Source organism: Talaromyces amestolkiae, assembly GCF_001896365.1.
Source record: "Talaromyces amestolkiae strain CIB chromosome Unknown scaffold2.1, whole genome shotgun sequence".
Classification (NCBI taxonomy): domain Eukaryota; kingdom Fungi; phylum Ascomycota; class Eurotiomycetes; order Eurotiales; family Trichocomaceae; genus Talaromyces; species Talaromyces amestolkiae.
The window spans coordinates 348,312-372,916 of NW_024468038.1; the positions used below are offsets into that span (position 1 = coordinate 348,312).

General features: G+C 48.7%; 5 protein-coding genes across 5 annotated transcripts; 2 read left to right on the top strand and 3 right to left on the bottom strand.

Moving 5' to 3' along the window:
• Window positions 1-4,728, bottom strand: BHQ10_001411 (uncharacterized protein; the record flags this gene model as incomplete). Its single annotated transcript, XM_040873445.1, has 4 exons — window positions 1-3,598; window positions 3,657-3,939; window positions 3,998-4,397; window positions 4,462-4,728. The coding sequence occupies 4 exons, from the start codon at window positions 4,726-4,728 to the stop codon at window positions 1-3; spliced, it is 4,548 nt and encodes a 1,515-aa protein (XP_040729916.1).
• A 2,304-nt stretch (window positions 4,729-7,032) lies between these two features.
• BHQ10_001412 (uncharacterized protein) lies at window positions 7,033-15,038 on the top strand (the record flags this gene model as incomplete). The annotated part of the gene is made up of 10 exons (XM_040873446.1): window positions 7,033-7,482; window positions 7,540-10,257; window positions 10,307-10,557; window positions 10,610-10,943; window positions 10,994-11,134; window positions 13,105-14,049; window positions 14,112-14,233; window positions 14,298-14,599; window positions 14,663-14,804; window positions 14,861-15,038. 10 exons carry the CDS (start codon window positions 7,033-7,035, stop codon window positions 15,036-15,038), a joined length of 5,583 nt encoding a protein of 1,860 aa, XP_040729917.1.
• A 371-nt stretch (window positions 15,039-15,409) lies between these two features.
• BHQ10_001413 (uncharacterized protein) lies at window positions 15,410-17,658 on the bottom strand (the record flags this gene model as incomplete). The annotated part of the gene is made up of 3 exons (XM_040873447.1): window positions 15,410-16,536; window positions 16,622-17,479; window positions 17,538-17,658. The coding sequence occupies 3 exons, from the start codon at window positions 17,656-17,658 to the stop codon at window positions 15,410-15,412; spliced, it is 2,106 nt and encodes a 701-aa protein (XP_040729918.1).
• Window positions 17,659-18,194: 536 nt separating this feature from the next.
• BHQ10_001414 (uncharacterized protein) lies at window positions 18,195-20,100 on the bottom strand (the record flags this gene model as incomplete). Its single annotated transcript, XM_040873448.1, has 8 exons — window positions 18,195-18,550; window positions 18,601-18,813; window positions 18,867-19,046; window positions 19,100-19,261; window positions 19,311-19,472; window positions 19,526-19,687; window positions 19,744-19,911; window positions 19,965-20,100. The coding sequence occupies 8 exons, from the start codon at window positions 20,098-20,100 to the stop codon at window positions 18,195-18,197; spliced, it is 1,539 nt and encodes a 512-aa protein (XP_040729919.1).
• A 1,503-nt stretch (window positions 20,101-21,603) lies between these two features.
• Window positions 21,604-24,205, top strand: BHQ10_001415 (uncharacterized protein; the record flags this gene model as incomplete). Its single annotated transcript, XM_040873449.1, has 2 exons — window positions 21,604-23,798; window positions 23,851-24,205. 2 exons carry the CDS (start codon window positions 21,604-21,606, stop codon window positions 24,203-24,205), a joined length of 2,550 nt encoding a protein of 849 aa, XP_040729920.1.
• Between the last annotated feature and the right edge of the window lie 400 nt (window positions 24,206-24,605).

The window sequence follows — 24,605 nt, forward strand, 5'->3', positions numbered from 1 at the left end:
TTATATCATGTTGTTGCCAGAATGCCCTGCTGCGCCTGCATGAGTGGCTGCAGTTGGCGTTCTCAATCCGTCAGAGAGATCAACAGCCGGGCTGCTCGCGCGTAATTCCTCCTCCTCCAATCGCCGTCGCCAGCTACTGACACTCTCGCTCAATGTGTTGCCCTCGTGCGTCTCCTTGGTTGGAGTTGCCTCTAAATCAAAGGTAGAGCTCAGACGGTGGCTACGATTGGTGGTTTCCCAGTGACTACGAAGAGCATCCAACTCATTGGCAAGCGAATCCAAGGCCATTGAACTGCGGTTGTCCAGGAACGAATCGTCACGGGACACATTGCTATTGCCACGAGCTCGGCCGCCATCGAATGCGCCGGCCGTCGCTGTCGACGCGTTACTATGAGTCCGTGAAATGGTGCTGAAGCCTTGGCCATGCTGAGATTGACGGCGATGGTTGTCAACAGAGGTGACCATTTGCTCAAGCAGCATTGTAACCCGCTGCTCTGCATGCAATGCTCGAGACTCTAACAGAGAGTTTTCTTCCTTCAACTGCTCGATTTCGGCACGTGACCTGTCTGCCACAGCAAGGAGTTCTTCCTTGGCAGCTTCATGCGCCGATCGAGTCTCGTGGCTGTCAGCTTGTGCTGCAGCAAGGTCCTCCCTGAGCTTGGTGATTTGACTCTCCAAATCGGTGATAGATGTACTCATATTAGTCTGAAGCTCTGAAAGGGATTTCTGCAACTCGGATCGTTCGCTTTCCCAAGACGCCGGAGCTGGAGAGCTCGATGATAGCTCTGCATTCTTCTGCGCCGTCTCCAGCTCGGTCTGCAAAGTAGCAGCGTGTGTCTTATACCTAGCCAGTTCATCCTTCATGCGCTTGAGCATCTTTTCTGTCCCCTTGACATAATGAACGGCGGACTGGTAGTCATTCTCGAGCTGCTCCAATTTCTCCCGGTAAGCACGGTCAGCTTCTTGCTCACGCGATTCAAACGTGATCTTGGTCTCTTCGTGAGCCTTCAAGCTAGCCTGAAGTTGCTGTTCCAAGTCGCGGAGACGTGTTTGTTCGGGGGTACCAAAGCGAGACCCAGGTGAATCTAGCAGAGGGGACCTTCGGCTATCGGAAGCATGGACGCCGCGCTCGCCCAAAAGATCTTTAAGAGCACCATGTTGAATTGCCAGAGCACTTGTGTCGCGCTGCTGACTCTCGAGCTGCGATTTGAGCTCCTTATTCTCCGTAGCCATAGTCTGGCTGTCTTTGATGGCTGTCTGCAATTGACGGCGAAGGTGAAGACCTTCACGGCTGACTTGCTCTTGGTACGCCTCGAGACCCGCGATACGTTCTTCCGCGCGCCTTAATTTGTCCGCAGCTTCGTCGGCGGCTGCCTGGTTGGATCTGGCCAGCTTATTAGCTGCCTCAACTTGGCCTTGCAAAGCTACAACGCGCTGGTCAGTTATCGATCGAATCGAGCTATCAGAATCGATTGATGATGCACGATCAAGGCCGGAAATGAAGGCAAGCTTATGACTCTCTGCCTCCCGAGCATGACTTTCGGCCATTTCTTCGGCCTCTTTCAAACGGCGGTTCGCAGTCTCCAACTCAGCAGTCCTCTCTTCGTGATCGGCCCTCAATTGTAGCAGTTTTCGTTCCAGACCTTCTCGGCGCTCACGTTCCTCTTCAAGATGTTTCTCCATCAAAGCAGCCTTGGCTGCAGAGGCTGCAACGGCTTCACGTAGTGATGCCATATTACCACTATGATCTTTAAGGCGTGTCGTGACATCTTCCAATTTTTGGCTCAACTCTTCCTTATCAATACTGACCTGTTTGTGATTAGCCTCTGCCTCCGAACGGAGCGCGGACTCTTGTCTGGCATGTGCTTGCAGCTGATGGAGTTCGGCTCTCAGACTTTCCAGTTCCAACGTATGATTCTGCAATTCTAATTCTGCTAGCCTCTTTCGTGTGGCCTCGCTTGTCCCTTCTGCCAACTCACGAGCTCTCTTTTCTTGATCGAGATCAACCGTCATAGCTTCTAGCTTCGATTTCATCTCAGCCTGTGCGGCCAAGGCTATGGCCAGTCTTCTACCCAGATCTGTCGCGCGATCGGAGCCGGCATCATCATCACCGCGAGACGGTCCTTCCAACTGTGGTGTGCTACGTTGACTGCCACCATGAGCAGCGAGTTTGGCACGAGCATACGCCGCTTCACTAATCGCAGCATCGCGTTGGTGTTCGACCTCGGCTACTCTCTTGGAGGCGATCGCAGCCTGGCGATCCACCGTGGCTTGCATCTTAGCAAGTTCCGCTCTCATTGCAAGGAACGCCTCAATCAACGGCCGGTCTTCATCGGTAAACGCATCAGGAGGGCGCTCATCAAGAGTCGAGCTACTAGATGGACTGGGGTTATAGCCAGCCTTGCGGGCCAATGCAAGCTCTGAAGCATACCATGCGTTGCGATTTCTCGCCGCTTCAAGCTCCTTGATCAGCGCTTCTTGATGAGGGGTAAGTCTAGGTGATCTGGGTTCGTCACCCAGTATGCGGGAATTCCTATGACTTCGGGACTCAACAGAACCATCCATACTTGTCTGCCTTCCCAGAATGGATTCGTCGGTGCTATCCATAGAGGCTCTTTGTCGTTGCTTTTGCAGTGATCTTTGCCTTGTCGGTCCACTCATAAGAGGGGCTGCTTCTCCGGCCTCCATTTGCCTTGCAGCGGTCCTTGACGGAGGTTGACTATTTGGAGTACGGCGACCACCAGAGATAGGACTTGTGTCTGCTGGGGCCCGATTGCTATCCAAGGGAGAGCCCTTCAAGTTCGGTGATTGCGCATCACGGTCCACCGCGGCAGCACGCACTGTATCAACTTGAGGGCCGAAGTTTCGGTCTTGCTTAGTCGGCGTCTTACTTCTAGACCCCTGTGTAACCTGTCCATTCACTCGAGGAGTAGGCGTTGGCGCTTGGCCTGGTGGGGGTGGCCCTGCGGGTGCTTGAGCAATGGATACCCGTGGTAGTCTTGATCCCGCTGGGCCTTGAGAAGGGTCACTTTGTGGCTTCACACTTGGGCCTATCATGCTTTCTCGGTATGAGGTAGTCATCCGGCGTGGTTGTTCCACCGGAGCATTTTGCGCTTCCCTTGATACCCGACCAGTGGGTGTCACGGACTTTTCACTGCTTGTTTTCCGTCCATCGGGAGCTTTCTCGCCATTAGGAGCAGTCTCGTTTGGATAGCGGATTTTGGATGTGTCCAAAACATAAGCCATGCTAAGTTCTGTTGGATCTCTCGGTGCTGAGCTCGGTTCGCCTGCCAGAACGATAATCTGTCTTCCAAATGCAGTCATGCTATGGCCAGACCTCGGAGAAGGCGCAGGTCCCATGTTGTGAAACGAGAACCACCGTTTGTTGCCGATACGAAATGCAGACAAGTCGCCCAAGTCGATACCATCCTCATTGCGACCACCGAAAACATACATAGTATCACCTATTAGTGCCGCAGCATGTCCTTCACGTGGAGAAGGAACAAAGCCGATGCAGTCAAGTTCTGACCAGCTATTTGTTCTTGGATCGTAACACCAGACGTCATTGAACCAAAGCGAGCCATTTGTACCTCCAAATCTGAGACCCGATCAGCTAAAACCTCCAAGTAAGTGTGTTTACATCAATGTTTACTCACAAATATAACTTGTCGTTAAAACTGATAATTGTGTGATTTGTTCGTGGTGGAGGGATTTGTCCCGCTGGCGGGCCACCGTCGCTCGTATTACGGACTAAGACCTCCCACTTATTGGTAGGGCTTTGAAGAGCATTCAAGTCGAAGGCAACGAGATCGTTGAAGAAGAAACCGTCAACCTGACCTCCGAAGACGTATAATCTGGATCCAAGAATGTTCAGAGTGTGGCCATATCGTCCTGCGGGACGAGGACCGGGGGGAATCGCTCGAGACCATTGACGAGATGCTAAAGCGAAAATGAGTCAACCAGTATTCAACCAGAGCATGTTGCTTGAAACACTCACATGTATTAAGCAAATAGAGGGTATCGTCCAAAACGTCGTTGTCGTTAATTTTTGTGTCACCACCAAATACGATGAATGCATTTCCTACTAGCAGACTCGCGTGACCAACGCGTGGACCTGGACCTTCCGAAACCGTTGGGATCGGGAAACAAGAAAGATTTCCACCACTACTTTCTACCATCCAGAGATCGCCCTTCACTGTAGAACCGTCAATCAGACCACCCATCATGTAGATGTCGCCTTCTTTCGAAGCAATTGAGTTGATTGCGGCGCCGTATCGAGGAAATGGGTTCGCGTTTGAGGAAGTAAAATTCAGGCGTCGCTGGGACCAAGGGTAGAGCGCAGCATTCGAGCCCGTTGTGGGAGAGCCGGTGCCAGCGGATGACTGTGATCGCGGAGCCTAAAAAGAATCAGCAAAGAATGTCATTAAGCATCATATGATCGCATGAAGATTTCTATCCTACTTGTGTTTCCGAGTCTGCTCGCTGTCGCATCCGACTGGGGTCAGGACTGCCGGGAGTGGTGACGGAGTTCAAAGAGTTGTTTATACTTCCGCTGGGCGTTGGGGACACGATTCTGCCCATATCCCGCGGCCTGTCGCCATTCACGAAAGGTTGTTTTTCTTGCATTGAGCCCTCTGATGTATGTATATTCCGGCTGGCGGGCGGAAAGCCCTGTGATCCTGGCTGTTGACCCGGTTGGGCTTTCTTCGATTTGAATAGGAACGCCATGGTATATGATTGTTCCAACTCTACCGTTTTTGTGTTATCTGTAGCAGCAATGACGGCAACGAGGGCCAGTATTTCTGGGGCGAGTTTGTCTAATGCGGCCGTTCGTTGTTGCAAACGCAACCTCGAGTCCGTTACTGGTTGTCGAGGATTCTAGGGGAAAGGCTGCGGGACGGTCGTAAAGGCATCTGACGGCGAGATTTTAATGAACCGGCGTATAACAATGAGGCGATAATCCGTGATCGATTCGAAACTGTAAAGTGCTGTTCCTGAACAATGCGAAAAATGCGATTTTTGACGTCTTGCAGCTGGTCCAGTGCAGTCCTCTTAAGCTCGACCGCACTAAGCGGAAAGCATGGGAAAGGACAATGCTCCGAGAAAGGAAAGAATGGAGTCAAGTCAAACGAGACGAAGGGAGAGGCGGAGACACAAAACGCAGAGAGAGGAAAAGAGAGGTCAACTCTCAAGGACAGTCTGTGGGTATAGACGTTGAATAGGTTTGAGGTTCGAGAAATGAGATGAGCAAGAACAACAATTGAGTCGTACCTAGTGGCCTCGAAAAGTTTCGGGCTGCCTCACTTTTGGCTGGCGGGKGCTGGTGCAGACAAGAGCGGCCGGCCAGGGACAGGACTGGCAGGAACTCACAACGAGAACTGGCAGAATGGGCAGGTTCCCAGCAGCCAGGGGTGGTCTTTCCCACTTTCACACTGGGCCCCCCCACAACGCTACAACCATCCGCCCATGTGAGGACTCTGATTGGCTGTGGACGGACCCTCTCTGGCTCGGATCATGGCAGGKGCGGGCCTATGGGGATGGGCAGAGCAGCAGCGCTAGCATCAACCCGTGCTAGCGCTGAAGCACCACGAGCATCAATTTCCCATTCAACCCTCTGCGTTACCGTATCGTTACCAGGAGCTCGCCCCAGAATACGCGGTAGAGATCCATTCATCTACCCGAATCGTCCTGAGAATCGTGTATGGTATGTATGGCTCGTAACGATGCATTACTTCATCTGTTTTACCTTGAACACCTGGCTATAGTCGAGTCGAATAAGGCATCCTCCTATCTGTGTCCTGCAAGGTACGATTACGGACCTCGGACTAACAGAACTCAATCAAAATTTGCGACGTCAAACAATCTTAGTTCTGGGGTCTATTGATGTCACTGGATCAGGAAGCGAGAAATGGATCTGTCGAATACATCTGCATTCCAATCGGCCATAGAACAGGAGGGGCGAATCAGCTTTTGTTCATTCGCCGGTCGTCGCACAGCACTCCTAACCCTAAAAGTAGTAAGTTGTCTCGAGGTCGTTCTGTTGCCCTTGGATTCCACATGGGGACTTTTATCCTTATCGATGATTGCTCGCCGATATGATACGTACTCGGATAGCAGCATTGCTGCGATCGCCGAGTCATGTGTAGCTGTTTTGGACTGGTCCTTTATTCCATGCCCCGTTTGTTAAACAAATGCATGCTGCATATGCAACATATGCCAGAGAAAATCTTGAAGCAGCGTTCTTTGAGTAGGAAAAGTGTCGGTCACTTCAAGTCAAGTAACAATCCGGAAATCTCGTGTCAATTGAATCTACATGGGTGGTTGACCCGCCTTAGAACCAAAACACATCTCCTTAGTGTGTAATATTGAAGCATCCGAGCACATAGAACCTTGAACAGTACATGTCTATAAAACGTTCCTGACCTCTACTGACCACCGGTCTTACAACATGCCCGTATAAGCTACGACTAGGCCATTGTGTACCTTTTGAGCCGATTCGCAAAAACAATGAAAGTAAATTTGTGGAAGCGAAAAATAGCGGTCAATAATATATGAAAGCATGTACAAAATTGTTTGCTGCCGGATCCATACTTGAAGATCCCGGAAAATCCATAATCCGGTACAGCTCAGTCGCGCCAAGACCTTCCACCACCAGCTCGTATGGCATCTCTTTCCGTCGTCACCAGACCTTGAAAAGCTAACCAGCTTTCTGAAGTCAATATCAATAACGCTTCTGTCATCTTTGTTGTTCGGCGGCCGATTATCGAACCGAAGTAAACATCTTACTGCGGTCGCATCGAAGTGAAGCCTCATCGCCCGCGGCTCTGTCCCCGCGGACTTTCGACCTCAAATGACTTGAACAAGAATGCTAAAGCCAAGCACGAGCCATTCGCAAGCCCGCATTTCTAGAACCTATTGACTGCGTTATTTTATCAAACATTAAACTATTTATTCACAAAGAAGGGCTTGCGACTGTGCCTCGTTCTGTGGAGATAGAATGAACTATTCGTCATGAGAGATCCAAATCTCATCATGGAGCACAGCAACCATAACGGGGACACCCAGTCAGGACCGGCATCCGCTATGAACGGAACTCGAAGGAATCAAAATCGATCGGTTCGAGTCAGTTTTGAACCAACTCCAGACTCCGTTATCTCACCACGCGACCGCTCGCCCACACCATTGAATAGCCATCATCGGTCACTTACCGAAGTAGAGCCTCAGGAATCGCCATCAGCGCAACCAGCTCGATTCGACGGATCATACGACAGCAATGGTGCTACAGTAACAGAAACTCTAGCGCCTCCGAATCGGCCTTCCTTAGGCGGTAGGCCAGGTGCACTCCAACGCGCAAGGAGTGATTATGGACCTAGGTCGGTGCTTAGCAGTCAAGCCACCCCCAATGAGGAGGATGACTTTGCAATGAGGCATGGATGGCAGGAAGAATATACGTCAACTGAATATTTGAAACTACTTCATTCCGTATGATATTCGTGTCGGATGATGATATATGGTACCGCGAAGCTAACGGATTGATAGAACTTTTATATGTACTTTACCGAGAAACGGCATGAAACAAGCGGTCTTCCACGAGAGCCGTCTGGGAGCTGGGCAATACAAGAATGGCGTATGAGGGATCGCTTGAAGACAGTGTCGGCGGCACTAGCAATTTGTTTGAATATCGGCGTCGATCCTCCGGATGTCGTAAAGACCAATCCTTCCGCCAAGCTAGAATGCTGGGTAGACCCTACATCTACGACAGGTGGGCAGAATAAGATGATGGAACAGATTGGGAAGAAATTGCAGGAGCAATATGAGAATCTCAGCTTAAGGACGAGGTACAAACAATACTTGGATCCATCGGTAGATGAGACAAAAAAGTTTTGTATTTCTCTACGCCGAAACGCCAAAGACGAGAGGGTTCTATTCCATTACAACGGCCATGGTGTTCCACTTCCCACTCAATCAGGAGAAATCTGGGTATTCAACAAGAATTACACTCAGTATATTCCAGTCTCGCTATACGATCTTCAGTCTTGGCTCGCAGGACCCAGCTTGTTTGTCTTTGATGTGTCCCATGCAGGAAACATAATACATAATTTTCACGGCTTCGTTGAGAAGCATGAGAGGGAGAATATCGAAGCGAAGAAGAGGGATCCCAATGCACCCATTCAAAACTATGGTGACTGCATCTTGCTGGCGGCTTGCCAGAAGTCTGAAACTCTTCCAACAAATCCTGACCTTCCTGCCGACCTATTCACTTGCTGTCTCACTACGCCTATAGAGATTGCATTGCGATTTTTCATTCTACAGAATCCCCTGAACATTAACCTCAAATTGGAAGAGTTCAAGATTCCCGGACGTTTGCAGGATCGAAGAAGTCCGCTGGGCGAATTGAATTGGATCTTCACCGCTATCACCGATACTATTGCGTGGAATACTCTTCCCCGTCCTCTATTCAAGAAGCTTTTTAGGCAAGATTTGATGGTTGCAGCTCTTTTCAGGAATTTTCTGCTGTCCGAGCGAATTATGCGGACTTATCAATGCCATCCCATGTCGTCTCCCAAGCTGCCGGAAACACATAACCATCCGCTCTGGCAAAGTTGGGATCTTGCCATAGAAATGGTTCTGAGTCAGCTTTCAGCCTTGCTTGACAATGAGGAGGGGCGGAGGCAGTATGAATACCAACATTCTACTTTCTTTGCCGAACAGTTGACAGCATTTGAGGTCTACTTGTCGTCTGGGCCGACGGAGAAAAATCCTCCGGATCAGTTGCCGATAGTTTTACAGGTTTTACTCAGCCAGGCTCATCGATTAAGGGCACTAATTCTGCTGAGTAAATTCCTTGACTTGGGGCCATGGGCTGTTCACTTGGCACTCAGTATCGGTATTTTCCCCTACGTCGTCAAGCTACTACAATCAGCCGCCCAGGAACTAAAGCCTGTTATGGTGTTTATCTGGGCTCGAATAATGGCTGTGGATCACTCTGTGCAGAATGACCTTTTGAAAGACAATGGCATTCACTACTTCATCACTATTCTGAACCCCACATCTCCCATTCCTGTCGGCAATGCAAGCGAGCACCGAGCAATGTGCGCTTTCATAGTCTCAATCTTCTGCAAGAATTATCCTCAAGGCCAGAATGTATGCCTTTCTGCAGAGCTTTTTGACTCTTGTCTGAACCATCTCATGGATGTGGAGAACCCACTGCTCCGACAATGGTCCTGCCTATGCTTGAGTATGCTCTGGGTAGATTTCCCAGATGCGAAATGGATGGGTATTCGCTATGCGGCACCTCAAAGACTGTGTGAGCTGTCTCTTGATCCTGTCCCGGAAGTGCGCGCTGCAATGCTGCATGCACTGACCAATTTCCTGGGCATACCCGACTTGACGGATCAAGTTGCTAAGATTGAGGAGGTTATTGCCATGGCAATTCTTCCTATGTCAACCGATGGCAGTGTTTTGGTAAGGAAGGAACTCTTGGTATTCTTCTCTACCTTTGTCAAGCGATACGAGAACAAGTTCCTAGTTGCTGCTTATGAGGGAATGGTCGAAGAGAAACACTCATTGCTCCGCCGGGCACAAAATGAATCTAACCAGTTTGCACTGCTCGGTGAGACCGATGACTCTGATGACAATTCGCATTCTTTGTCTCACAATACCACTTTTGGAACGATATGGAAACAGCTTTTGATTCTGTCCGTGGATCCTCATCCAGAAATTGCTCAAGATGGCAGTACTGTTGTAGACTACATTCACTTCGCTCTGTTACAGTCCCCGATGGCTACCATGGCTAACAAGGTCCGCGAAGAAATCATGGACATTGCGGCTCGTCTTAATCCGAACAAGCCGCAGCTAGCAGAGCCGGTGGAGTTCAAGGCTGCGCATCCCGCCCCTCCCGCTCAACCTCAACCTAAGAACGAAGGCTATTTCTCCTTGAGTATGAGACGAACAGCCAGTGTTGCAGCATCACTCAAAAATCTTGCCTTTGGTCCAGCCACATCAGCTGACCAAGAGCCATTATCACCGACTTCATCTCAGCACAAAGCCTCGCCTACTAAGAGCAGGCCACCCATCACTCCACGCGGGCGCGCGCCACCAGAATGGACCCGACCCCCTGAGGTGAACGATCAAGTAGCTCCGGCAACAGCTTATCATCAAGCGCCAGCGCCTCTTTCCAGAGGCTTTGAATCGAAAGATCTTAGCGTTCCTCCATCGATACCCTTGAAGAGTCGTTTCTTAGATTGGTCTACAGAGGTAAGCTCCACAAATCCGCCAGGAAACCTGCTCACTAAGATTTGAACAGTATTTCCGTGAACCGCAGATGAAACCTAACGAGCCTGATGAGCCAGGTAGTGCCGACTACAATGAACGCCTTTGGCGTCGCAGTCGGAACGAGAGGATCATAGCCGAAACTCAGCCTCTCAAAGAGAAAGCTGGCAGCAGTCGCTGGCATGTCTCGACAGCATTGCTAACCAACGATAGCCAGCCTATGAAGATGTCATTCCACCAATTCGAAGATCATCTCGCCATTGGCGATGATCGTGATGGAATTTCGTATGTCGATCCTAATTCTCTCATTTGGGAATGCGGGCTAATGGATGTATAGTATATGGGACTGGCAACGGAACATTTGCCTCAATCGATTTTCCAACGGCAATCCTCCGGGATCGAAGATAAACGAGATCCGATATATCAATGAAGACGACCAGGCACTATTGATGACTGGATCTTCGGACGGAGTCTTGAAGGTTTACCGAAATTACGAGAAACGCAAGAAAATCGAAATTGTCACTGCATTCCGGGCTCTACCTGAACTTATACCAAGCAATAGAAATGCCGGTTTGGTATTTGACTGGCAGCAAGGTCAGGGTAAGGCTCTGGTTGCAGGTGATGTCAAAGTCATTAGAGTTTGGAACGCTGCCACGGAAGTCTGCACGAATGTAAGTTCTATCACGTGCTTTGATTATCTTAATGCTAATATTATGAATAGGACATTTCGGCACGTTCCGGATCTTGCATTACCTCTTTGACCTCTGATCAAGTTGCAGGGAACATCTTCATTGCAGGATTTGGAGATGGCGCGGTTCGTGTCTTCGATCAGCGGCTCAAGTCTACGGCAGCCATGGTGAAGGTATGGCGAGAACACAAACAATGGATCACCAACGTTCATATGCAACGTGGGGGTGTGAGGGAGCTGGTCTCTGGAAGCCGAAATGGAGAAATCAGGTTGTGGGATTTGCGTATGAATGATCCAATCAACACAATCCATGCGACCAAAGATACTCTCCGAACGTTGAGCGTTCATGAGCATGCGCCTGTCTTTACAGTGTAGGTTCTCTCCTAGTCGCTAGTCGAGCGAGAAACGTACTGACAAATCTAGTGGAACCAACCGACACGAAGTCAAGACATTCAACGTCGACGGTACTTACCTATCGAACTTTGAGCCTTACTCGAGCTTCCTTCACAACAACCGCTCATCGCCAATCTCAGCGACAGCATTCCATCCACATCGTACCCTTCTTGCCTGCTCTTCCCTGCAAGATAATCACATTAATCTAGTCTCATGCTAAGGCTAAGTATTTGACACTGGCGTGCGATTGCTTCTCGGGGTTGCAGCCTGGCGCTTATGTTCACTTGCCCATGGGCTGCATATTTTTTAATCTCTATTTATCTATTTACGGCGGCGTTTTGCATGGTCCTGGTAGATGGGTGGTATGGCTTGGAAATGAATTTCTTCATGTGTCCTTTTTCCTTTCCGCCAATTCGTCATATGTTTTAATCTTTAATTTTCTTTGGATCCTTCCAGATCAGAAGAAATTGTATACATAGAGCTTTGATATTATTGTACGTTTCCCCCACTTGCATTACAGCTGACGTAAGCTTAATAATGTCAGTTGACTTGTATTCGAGTCAGTTTGCATGAATCACCAACTTACTCACTAGTCGGCTAACGACTATGTATGTATCTTTCCGGATTGGGTAGCACTTACCGCTTAAGGCGAATTAGGGCTAGCTGCATGATTGCTTTTGGCGCTTATGTACTGTACCACTTTGACAGCACGTTTTTTCTTCTTGAGGTGGCATGGTGTACTTTGATGATAGCCGGAAGGAATAGTTGACAAATCTGCATCTTCAAATGATGACACGATAAATGCACTCAATCTACTGATGAAGCTGTAGCGGTTGGGAAAAATCCCGGGTCCTCCAACCAATAAATTCCAAGCCTCAATCCTAAATCTTTATCGCATGCATGCGCATCGATCTAACTCATCACATATCGCATGTTGAGATCAGATCTCATCTCGACCCCACTACATATGTACATACTGCACATGGTACATGTGTAGGGTCCAATTTATAGCGCCTTCTCGATCCCGAGTGGAGCGAATGGAATTGTTTTATTTTGACAGTGGCGCGGTGTTTGGGTTGTCAAATGCAAGTGATATAGTATCAATTGGATGGTGTCTACTCATTTTGCGCAGAAATATGGACAGGTAGTATCCTGCTGCGTTGGAAATGATTTGTTAGTGTCAGCATTTGTATCTAGTGTTGGTTCTTTCAAATGTTGGTGTTTAGCTGCAGTAAAAGAACCAACAGGTCGATACATATTTCAAACAATTCTCCAATTATATTAGAGCTTACTCCGTAGTAAACAAAGATTTTGTTGTTGCTTTGTCGTTGTTGCTTTGTCTCGGAATGTAATACTATCAATAGTTTGCCAGATGTGGTGCTACCTGCAGATTCCTTTTGTTCGGCGATGTCCGAGTCATTCGTGTTTCCTAACTAGCCCTTACTTCCAAGTTCTGTCAGTAGAAGTCAGCTGAGTTACAACGTATTCCAGCTGTGAATCGGTTTGTCACATATAAGTGGTCGAGAATGAAGTAAATTCAAGTTCAAGTGTGGATCTATGCCCTAAAGCGCCAACTATGTACGTAGTTCACACAGCTATCCCGATAGGTAAGCTGAGCCCTGATTTGGATAAAACGTGGAATATATAAAAGGTAAATGGCATGAACAGGGACGTGATGAATTATCCATTAATGCCTACTTAAAACTTTGCGATCCCTATCAGTCATCAGATGAACTGACTGTGCAGATTAGGTGCTCAATACAAGCGTAATGGCATTCTTGGGAATACTTGCTACAGCCAGCTTCGGGGCTTTGACATTCATCACCTATTTCCGCCATGGAGAACACCATCTTTATGGTGCCAGCTATTTCGCTTCTTTCCTCCTGATCTGTACCAGTGCAATAATCTATCTCGTTTCGAAGCAAGGACAGCCCTTCTACGAAGCCCTCGGCACCACAACCAAAACCGCCACCTCCTTTCTCTTTGGAATATACACAACCTGTGTCCTTTACCGAGTCGGTCCTTTCCACTCTTTACACAGATTCTCAGGTCCTTTCAGCGCCCGAATCAGTAATTCCTGGTTATTCTTCCAAGTCACACCCGGCAAACAGGCACATCTCGTCCTCCTCAACGCACACGACAGATACGGCAAGATCGTGCGCGTAGGATCCAACACTTTGTCTATTGTGCACCCCAAGGCTGTCGAGAAGATACATAATACATGCCTCAAAGCACCATTTTACGACCTCAACAGCCCAAGTACCTCTATCCAAACAACCCGCGATAAATCGCTGCATGATCAGCGACGCCGGCCATGGAGTAAGGCATTCTCCGAAACCAGGCTACGTGATTACGAGCCGAGAATTAAGGAGATTCATCGACATCTATTGGCGCGTATTGATCGGGACTCTTCGATGAGCCAAAAGAACGAGAAGAATAGCCCCGTTGATGCAACGCGTATCATCAATCAGTACGCCTTCGATGTCATGGGTGAAGTCGCTTTCGGCTCGCATTTTGATATGCTGAGTACTAGTAAAAACCACAAAGCTGTTGATATGTTGAATGAGTCTATAGGGTTGGTCGGGTTCATGTGTCCGATTTGGTTGATTCGGCTTGCTGTTGCGATTCCGGGCCTGACGCGGAAGTGGTGGCAGTTTGAGCAGTATTGTTTTGAGCAGATGCTGATGTGTAGATCGGTGAGTCCTTTCTTTCTTCTGTTGTTCCCCCTCGCGCTGTTAATAGGTCTGCTCAATGACAGACGAAATCGAGCTCGCCTGTTATCGCGTCCACTCTACTTGAGCCGTACGAGAAGCGAGAACCGACCCCGTTCGAGACGAGGATATTGCGAGGAGAGGCACAGTTGCTTGTAGTAGCTGGAAGGTTAGCTTCTTCCTCTTTCCCTCCGTATACGTGACTAACCTGTCATGCCATGTCGTGCAAATAGCGACACCACATCCGCAGCCCTAACATGCGCCCTCTACGAACTCGCGCGCAACCCTCACATCACAACCCAACTCCAAGACGCAATCTCCGCATCCCTACCCCCCAACGAGAAAGAGGTCGGTGCCCACCACGTCCGGAATATAGAAATTCTGAATGGCATCATAAACGAGACTCTCCGCCTGTATCCGCCTGTGCCTACGACGTTATGGCGACTGACACCTCCTGAGGGATTATGGATTGATGATGAAACGTATATCCCGGGAAATGTGACTGTGTCAACACCTCATTATGTCCTTGGACGACGTCAGCACCCGCTTTACCCTCTTCAATGATGCTATGATCTAACTTCGATGTTGGTTTTGGTAGGCAACGACATCTACGACCGCCCAAACGACTTCCTCCCGGAGCGATGGTCCTCAAACCCGGAATTGGTTAAACAAGAAAAAGCATTTGCGCCTTTCAGTGTTGGTGCGCACACTCTCCCCATTTCCATTTACTCTAGAACTATGTAAGTACTAACTAGAGCGTCGATGTCGGGATAGGCCCGTTCAGTTGCGTCGGCAGACCCCTGGCCATGATGAATCTGCGCATGACGTTGGCACAGCTCATATATACATATGACATTTCATTTCCAGAGTCAATGACGATGGATGAAGCCAAGATTGCGATGGAGGGGAATATGAAGGATAACTTTACGCTTATGCCAGGACAGTTGGATTTGATATTCAAGAGAAGGGTATAGTTGTTGATACAAGTAAGCAGCTATGAATACTGATACTTCGGATGTAAGACTGGCATTTATAAGCAAGTTGTTCGTCAATTTGTATCAAGCAGGTATTCTGACATACGCTTTGTGCAAAATCATCTATCCCCTTTCCAATCTTCGTCCCGATCAGAAAACAGTAATAACAGCCACTGGTACGAAAGAGCATACCCAATAGAGAACATGACTAGCTCAGCAACACTAAGAAAAAGCTAGAATTCAAAAAGCAATCCCAGGTCCAGAAAAGCCTTAGAAATACTATAAACCACCAAAATCTTCAATCATCACCCCTGCCACACAGCGAGCCAAACAACATCAACAGGAAGTGCCAAAACTAAAAGTCACTGCTATCAGCATAATTCACTGGCGAAAATACCCCCGTCAAAAATTTCACTGCCTGGAGCAATATCAAATTCAACACCACGGTATCTTGCACGGTGAGATCTTCTGTTTCTACGGCGATTCCTTTTCGACCCTCGAAAGCCAGTTGCAGCATAAAGCGTAAACTCAACATCACTAAAGTCAAAGCCCCTTCTCTTATTTTCCGTTGTATCAGTGTACGAGATCAATTGCTCCGAAACACGTTTGACCAACTCAGTGACTTGGGCTCCTTTGAGGTTTGTAGGCGGTGGTGGAAGATCCTTGAAAGGGTCCTGGTCATTGAATATTATTGATCGTACCTCATTGAGTTTCCTCTGAAATTGGTTGGAAGATTCTTTCCTCTCCAAGATGCTTTGATGGAACCAATCTTCAGCCGCTAGCACCCGCTCGTAATATGTAGCGGCACGATTACTGGGGTTAGTTTCAGGGTTCCAGTGTACAGAGCGAGGCAATAGTAATGGACCTGGAATTGCAAATCCAGGAGGAGGCACGAGGATCCCAGTGTCCATCGGACGTTGAGCATTTTCACCCAGAAGAGAAAACCGTGGAAGCCCCTTGAAAGGACCTGGCAAATCCTTCACTTCAGGCTTCTGTCGAAACGCCATCCAGGATAGCCCAGTCTCTACTTTGCAGAACTCTTCCAGACGCGATTGCTGTGACGCAAAGACGTTTCGTGCATACTTGTTGACAATTGGCTTGTAAAAGGCCACGGGTGAACGAGGACGAAGCTGAAATGGTGACTGTAGTCTTCTCGGCACAGCCTTTGGCGTGGCTTCACCGATAGAATCATCAGTCTTTTGAGCTACGTGAAATATTCCATCATCCTGGTACATGCTCTTGTCAGGATTTGCGTTATGAGCTTCCTGAACTCGCAACATCTGGTCCGCTGTACTGAGATTGTCCTTCACGGCAGGTCGAGGCATCAATCCTGCTGGCAAGAAAGAAAATGGCCGAACTTTATCGACCATAGAATTCCTATATGTCTTTTGCGTCAAAGGGGAATCCTCCAAAGTAGGTGGCTTTCTTCTTGCTTCAGGGTGCACCTCCATGGCTAACTGGTCGTTGATCCTTTGTGCTCGTACAACATTCGATGGCTCTGTTATGACATATCAGTAATGCTCAATCGTTAGAGTTATCTAGAAAAAAAAGCTGTATATAGACGAACTATCAGAGTCACTCACCCGGTTGCTTTGCACGAGGTGTCGATTGGCCATCTTCTTCCACTTTAGGATCTTTGTCTTTGTGATGATCATTATCACCCTCATGACTGTTGCTTGACTTCACTGGTGACTTTCCAGGGCTGGCTTTACCTTCAGCATTGTCGCTGGATTTTTTCTCTTCTTTTGAAGACGCGATCCTTGCTAGTTCGGCTTTGAAGCGCTTGAGTTCCACCTCCACCTTGAGAGGACTCAAATCATCAGGCGTAAATAAGCTAAGAACCTCCACTGGTGACTTTTCCGAGCTTTTTGTTGCTCTGAGTCTCTTCACTGGGCTCTTTGATGGGCTCCTCGATGTACCCCTGGACGAACCTCTGGACTGACCTCTCGACGAGCCTCTCGGTAGACTCTTTGCTGGGCTTGAAAATCGTGAAGACTTGACAGGAGGTGTAGCAGGAACTTTTACATGCTGGAGCGGCCCAGGTTTTGTTGGCGAAGCACCAGCAGAACGTGAAGTGTTTTGACGCGTCATAGCTACAATCGCTCCACGGTGTAGAGGGCTGGGAGGACGATACCCGCTCATGTGGGTTGAATATATCGGTTGAAAGCTTTGCATGGACTGGTACATTGGCGGATAATAATAATCCGTCGCCACAGGATACGGCGCAGGAACGTACATCGCACGAGGGTCGGTATAATGCGGCGGGGGGKATGCATACACAGGAATAGGTGTAGCAGAGGTAGCGACAGGTGGATAATAACGGTCAACAGGACGATTGGGACGTCTGAAACTTTCGACAGCACCCAGTTCAGCGTTCTTCTTCTGAGACGAGGGGTTATTCGTTTGAGATGATGGAGATTGGCTGGGGATGCTCCTCGGTGCTATAAGAGGGTAAGTACGCGTTGTATCTGTTAGGGACAGTTGGCTGGAGAAACTTACGATTGTCTGGTAGCTCCCAATTGCGGTTACCATTGAGGATTCGAGCTCTGGCTGCTGCTGCTGCATTCAGTTCAGCTGCTCTGGCCTGAGAGGTCATGGACGGGCCTCCGCTTGGAGCCATGTTGATCAGAGATGATAGAGGTGTCGACAATTCTTACGTAGATGGTAAGTTCAAAAGACAATAACCATCTAACACAGCAGATATTTAACAGAAGGAATTCTTCTGGGACCCAAGTTCAAAACACGCAAAGATAAGTAACCAACAGAAGGTAAGGATAATAACAATGCGCAGGGTAAGAGAAGTGATAGATGATAGAAAGAATAACAGGTGAGAGAATAGATGGAGTCGTCCAAGAAATTCAGGGAGGATGAAGAGGGATGAGCTGGATTGTAGCTAGTTGTTTGTTATAACAGACCGATCCCAAAAAGGAAGGAAGCCACTGGGCGCATAACATGGCCAGTTTTTTCAGGCAGACAATGGAAGAAGGAAAGTCTTTTTAGTTTGCTGTGGATAATGGGTTTCAGTTACGACAAACAATATTATGAACAATTCATATTAGAATATACCGAAGCTAACTATCGTACACGTCGTAAAAGTAAACTCATGAAAACCATAAGAGCTCATTATATTAGACCGAATCCAGTTTGATTACACAATTAGTACTGGCGCTGGGTGTTTCCAACGGTACGGCTGCCATCCAAGTCGGAGTCAACACGAGGGTCAAGCTTGTTCAAGACATTAGACTTGTGAGGACCAACGCTGCCTTGAGTTTGACCAGCTCCTGTGGAAGCATAGCTGCTACCTGCAGGGGCACCAGTGGTGCCCATGTGCTGGTGGCGAGCACGGTTGTCCATGTCAGAGTCGATGCGAGGATCCACCTTGTTGGCCATGTTACTATCGTGAGGTCCGGCGTTGGTGCTACGAGTATTGTAGTGGTGACCACCAGTCGTGCTAGTACCGGTCATGCCAGTGCCAGCAGTGGTACCATACTGACCAGTGGTGCCATAGGTCGCTATTAGTGGTTAGTTTATATCAAATCACATATCAGTGAGGGAAACATACAACGATCGCTGTCGACACGAGGATCCATTTTGTTGGCCATGTTGGAGTCATAAGGGCCAGCGGTAGTAGTGGCACCAGCTCCGATGCCGTGGCCGTGGTGACCATGGTGGCCAGTGGTTGAGGTACCCATAGCACCGGCGCCCATACCACCAGCGCCAGCACCCATAGTGGTACCTGTGGTGCCAGTCATTCCGCCGTGGGCAGCCCGGTGGTCTGCAACTGTTAGAAATGTTGTATTAAACGGTCGATAGGTTGTACAAACTTACCGCGGTCACTATCAACACGAGGGTCCAACTTGTTCATGAGATTGGAGTTGTGAGGGCCGTGGTTAGTTGAGCCTGCACCGTGAGCGGTGGTTGAGGTGGGAGTAGACTCAGTCTGGGACTGCTCGAAAGACTTGGTGGTAGTGTCGGCGGAACCATTATGACCAAAAGCGTTTCGTCCATCTAAGCCCTTCGTTAGTATTGACCATGACATGTTGGTTGTTTAAAATGCCTACCACGGTCGCTGTCAACACGAGGATCCAGCTTGTTCATCATCTTGGAGTTGTGAGGACCATTGTTGGCGTAACCAGTAGCACCAGTGCCATATCCGCCAGCGGCAACCCCAGTGGTATTTCCAGTGGTGTTGTAACCAGTGTTGTGGTGAGTAGCACGACCGTCTGTGAATGAATTAGCAAAAATCATGCAAATGTTGATGATCGTCCGTACCGAGATCGCTGTCAACACGAGGGTCCATCTTGTTGGCAACGTTGGAGTTGTGAGGACCGGCATCGGTAGAGCCAGCGGTGCCGTATGTGTTACCCATAGCGCTGCTTCCGGTGTTCATACCGGTAGCAGAATATCCAGTGTTTCCATGAACAGCACGTCCATCTATTGAGGGTCAGCATTTAGCTTATGGAGATGTAGAAGAGAGTTGTTCCTACCAAGGTCGCTGTCGACACGGGGGTCCATCTTGTTGGCAACATTGGAGTTGTGAGGACCGGCGTTGGTAGAGCCAGTGGTGCCATATGTGTTTCCCAAAGTGCTGCTTCCGGTGTTCATACCGGTAGCCGAGTATCCAGTGTTTCCGTGAACAGCACGGCCGTCTGTCGAGGTCAGTATGTCATTTAGGTGCATAAAGGTCGAAGATAATTGTTCTTACCAAGGTCGCTGTCGACACGAGGGTCTATTTTGTTGGCAACGTTGGAGTTGTGAGGGCCGGCGTTAGTAGAGCCAGTACCGTACTCGTTTTGTGCGTAGTTGTTTCCAGTGTTCAATCCAGTAGTACCGGTAGCACCAGTAGTGCCATAGGTGTGCTGAGCACGTCCATCTGAGATCATCGTAAGCCTTATTTGAACAAGCTCGCGTCAAGCTATCACATACCACGATCACTATCGACACGAGGGTCGGCCTTGTTGGCAATGTTGGAGTCATGAGGACCAGCGTTGGTGGAGTGAGAAGGTTTCTCGTGCTTGTCATGAGTGACAGCCTCTTTGACTTTGTTGATGATGCTCGACATGGTGAATGATTGATTGTTTGGATGATTGAGTATGGAAGATGTGAAGTGTGGCTTTCAGAGTTGTTCGCTGTTGAGAGTGTTGCTAGAGTATTGATTGATTGATTGATTGATTGATTGATGAGTCTGAAAAGTGAATTGAGGTTGAGAGAGAGGAGATTAACAACTCTTTATAGAATTGATGTCTGATGTTTGTTTTTGTCCGGGGGGAGCTGTGACGACATCGAGAAGCACATTACGTCCATCTTCTCCACCGCAGACAACGAGCTCATTTCCCAGCTTCGAGTTTTTATTTGATTGAATTTCCACCGTTCCATGGCAATCTGGACCCATTCACGGTTTCATGGCGGGGAGCTCCAGAATTCTCCAGAGCTGTCAAATCAGGGATGCCTCGTGAGACAGATCGGCAATGAGCCACAATGGAGMCCTCACGAGCCACTTGCCGGGGGAGCGACGTCATGCTAGGGCTATTTTTACAAGTTACAAGAGCTTCTATGCGAGATGATATCGATATCGATATCGATCTGCCTGCTGAAATGGACTAGCTACTGCACGTTTGCAGGCTGCTGCTGCTCATTTACCAGCTAGCAGAACGATAACCGTGGAATGGGTCCAGCCACAGATGGGAGTGGAGATGGATGACATCGAGCATTGGCCGTGTCGAGTATAGATCGTGTCTTTCAGTCTGTCTTTCAAGATTGACGAGATCCTGAGATGATGGACGTCATGCCGCTTTAGCAATGACGTTTTGTGTCAAACAGTGCAAATCTGGCCCGAGACCTCACTAGATCTAACGGCGGCTTGGCATTTAGCTTACGTTATCTACTCCGAGGGTTAGCCTAGTAGCCTTATGAGGCTGCAATTGTCTGGCTTTGAAGTTTGAACATCTTACAAAACATGAGCAAGGACAAATGAAGAGTTCGACGGTATTCTCGAGATGTCTCTGCAAAATGATTGCACGTGTTGGCGTCACATGACATCATGCAGTGGAATCTCATGCATGCATCTGTGGCCAAGCGAACGTATATGACACACTCGTGCCATAACAATAATGAGTAAAAGAGACTTCCAAAGTTACGGTCATATGCGCATTGAATCGTACCAGCATCACCTGTTCTCGACCTAAAGAATAATCCGAGTCCACATCACGTGCACTGTCAGCGGCGCTTGGCTGTGGCAGGCTTGGCGAGCGACGCAACGAAACGCAACTTACCGCCTCTGGCGCCCCTCCAGACTGCCTGACTGACGACGACTCTAATCCCTCCGATCCTCTCCAACTACGGAGTAATCGAGCCACATCACAGTGCGCCGTGTCTTTGTTTCCATTTTTGGGCTTTTTTTTTGGTTCTTTCTAGCAACTGTATAGTCTACGCCCGTGTTTCTCGATGATCGACCATCCCTTCCGTTCCGAGAGGCCTATAGTCGTGGTCCGGGAGTCGTAATCCGTCTATTAAACATCCTTTTACCCCAAACGCAATCTACAGAGCCAGCTGCAGTCTGCTCACTATGCGTCCTCCACGACTGTTACTTTTGATCTTTTGTTTCATCTTTTTGCCTATTCTGTTGACCTTCCTTTCTCTTGTCACTGCGGAGCCTCGTCGTGGTGGCGCCGAGGGGGAAGCACCTGTCGGTGATCGATCGAGCCGATTGCGCGCTCTCTTTTCATTCAACACACCGACTTCGTTATTCCCACCGTCCGCCATTATCAGCTTGACCGATGACAACTCGACGTTTTTCCTCGCGCGTCCAGCGGCTTTCGGCCCGCTTCTCCCGTCGAAAGGCCTCAGCGGTCAGATTTGGATAGGCAGCGGCTTCAGCGAGGATACCCTCGGGAAGGGTGTTGGAACTGCGGGCTTTCAGGGAGAGCTTGGCTGCTCGGATGTGCCGGGCTGGGATAAGGATGGGCAGGCAAAACCAGACAAAGCGTTAAAAGAGACCCATACCATCTTGCCAGCCAATCCTGCAACAGACAAGGAAACGATAGATAAGCGCAAGAACGCCGACACCGAGCATACGGCAGCGGATAAAAGCACTGAACCAGCGCCAAATGACGGGACAGATGATCATTTACATCATACTTTCTCAGCGGTCAAAGACGAGAATTCGAGCGATAAACCCTCTACGCATGCGGATATTCAGTCATTGCAAGAGAGCGCGGAGATTGCTGGAAAGGTTGTCTTGCTCAGTCGAGGCGGTTGCGGCTTTTTGGAGAAAGTCAAATGGGTTCAGCGACGAGGCGGCGCAGCACTGATTGTTGGGGATGACACCAGAGGCGGTAGCTTGATTACGATGTATGCGCGTGGCGATACTTCCAACGTCACTATCCCCGCGGTGTTCACCTCGTATACGACTGCGCATTTGCTATCCTCTTTGATTCCCGAAAGATCCGCCTTGGAGGGTCAAAAGGAGATTGACTCTAAGAACGTCTCGGCCGATCAAAAACGACCATCTAAGCCTACAACTACGACAACGAAAATTACCAACCAGCCCACAAACACCAGAGTTCCAAAAAAGGACGCGATTAAGAAGGAAGAGTCCTCAAAATTGAAAGACAACAACTTCTTCTCTGCTATATGGTCACTGTTCGGTTTTGGAAGAGGCGAGTCCTTGGCGGACGATAGTCGTCGCCCGCCAAGCAGTGGCAATATTGATTGGGTTTTAGTGGATGATTATGAAGAGGAAGAGGATGTTAACAAATTGAAATCAGCGCAGTCCAACAAAGATAAAGGGGCTAAGGTCGACAAGTCGAAGAAAGTCGACAACAGTCCCGTGGACGGCGATGGCTTTGAGATTGGTGTACATGACTGGCGGGATCCAGACCTCGTACCAAGCAAGTCTTCAGGAAAATTAATCTCTGATGAGACCGAGTCGAAGAAAAAGGATGAGAAGACCGATAGCAAGGCGGACTCGAATCTCAAAGGTGGTATTATCACGCCTGGAAGCGGAGAGTACTCACACATGGTGAAGGTCCCGGTTGACAAGACGGGCAAGAATGGAGCTGACGACAGGGATGAAACGTCATCAGACTCTGAAAAGAGTTGGTTTGCAAGACACTTTGGCTGGAACGAAGGTCTCGACGACGAACTAGATCAGACACTGAAGAACCGCGTACATTCAACCGGTAACCCAGTAGCATACGTGCGAGAAGGTGAACATACCTCGGATGACCACCCTGGTCTTTGGGTCACCCTCACTCCGACGAGCATGTCAACTAGTCCTTTTTTTGATACCCTTTTGGTTCTTGTCGTCAGTCCATTGATCACGTTGACTGTTGTTTATGCATTACTACTTTTGAGATCTCGAATCCGCCGACGACGCTGGCGTGCGCCCAAATCTGTCGTGGAAAGACTTCCAATCAGGACATACCATACCATCACTCAGTCAACTTCAACAACAAGCAGCCCGCGGTCACCGAGTCCTGGATCCATTACGTCAGTCACGTCAACATCCCCTCTGCTTGGGTCAAGGCCTCGACAAACGCATGGACGCTCTCGACAGCGTTCCCAGACTGTGTCTGGAGCAGGCATTCGAACGCATGATTTGACGCCAGTCAAAGAAGGGACATTTTCTGGATCTGATTTATGGAGACGCAAGTACATTGGACGTCAAGTCGAGTGTGTGGTATGTTTGGAAGAGTATGTTGATGGTCAAAGTCAAGTAATGAGCCTGCCGTGCGGGCACGAATTCCATGCGGAGTGCATGTAAGTTTCTCCATGATTTTTCTTGAAAGCTATAACTAATATACAATCGTAGCACACCATGGCTCACCACACGTCGACGCACATGTCCAATCTGCAAAGGCGACGTTGTTCGATCAATGGCTCTTGCTGAGCCTACAACAGACTCTCAAGAACCTACATCCTTTGTCCGCACAGCCTCTGTGCCAATTATACCCGATATCTCCGACGACTCGAATCTAGAAGAAGGTCGAAGAGCAGATGAACCGTTACTTTCTGACGACGATAACAACGATGACGAGAGCAATGCCAATGCAGCCTCCTCTTCGACTCCTCACCCACCTAATTGGCGCAATCTTTCATCTATAAATTTCTCCGCTCTGAGCGGAGACGCCATGTGGCATTCTTCACGGAATGACCGCAGTAGATAAATCTACGCTCTGTTTTGTTTCAGCGTTTTGGTCCGTTCATTTGATAGTTAGCGATTGGTATTGGTTACTCCGTATTATGTACGGTTGGAATGGCGCATAGGATCGTTTCAGTAGTAGCTGAGGACGAATGGAGGTACATTGATTTTCAAGTCGTCTAAGCGTAAAAGCACTACATACGTAGCAATAGCAGAAATAGCCAAACATGAAGAATTTCCTCTTTCGGATGAATTCTGTCTCGTCTCCTGATTGGCTTAGAGCTTACCTGCAGCTATTCCGCCGACGTCATAACGATGTCTTCAACATTCTTCACAGAAGAAATATTCCATAATTCCCACATCTCTTCTAATTCCGCAAAAAACAAAAAACACCTTCAACGAAACATTCATAGACCAGATCAAGC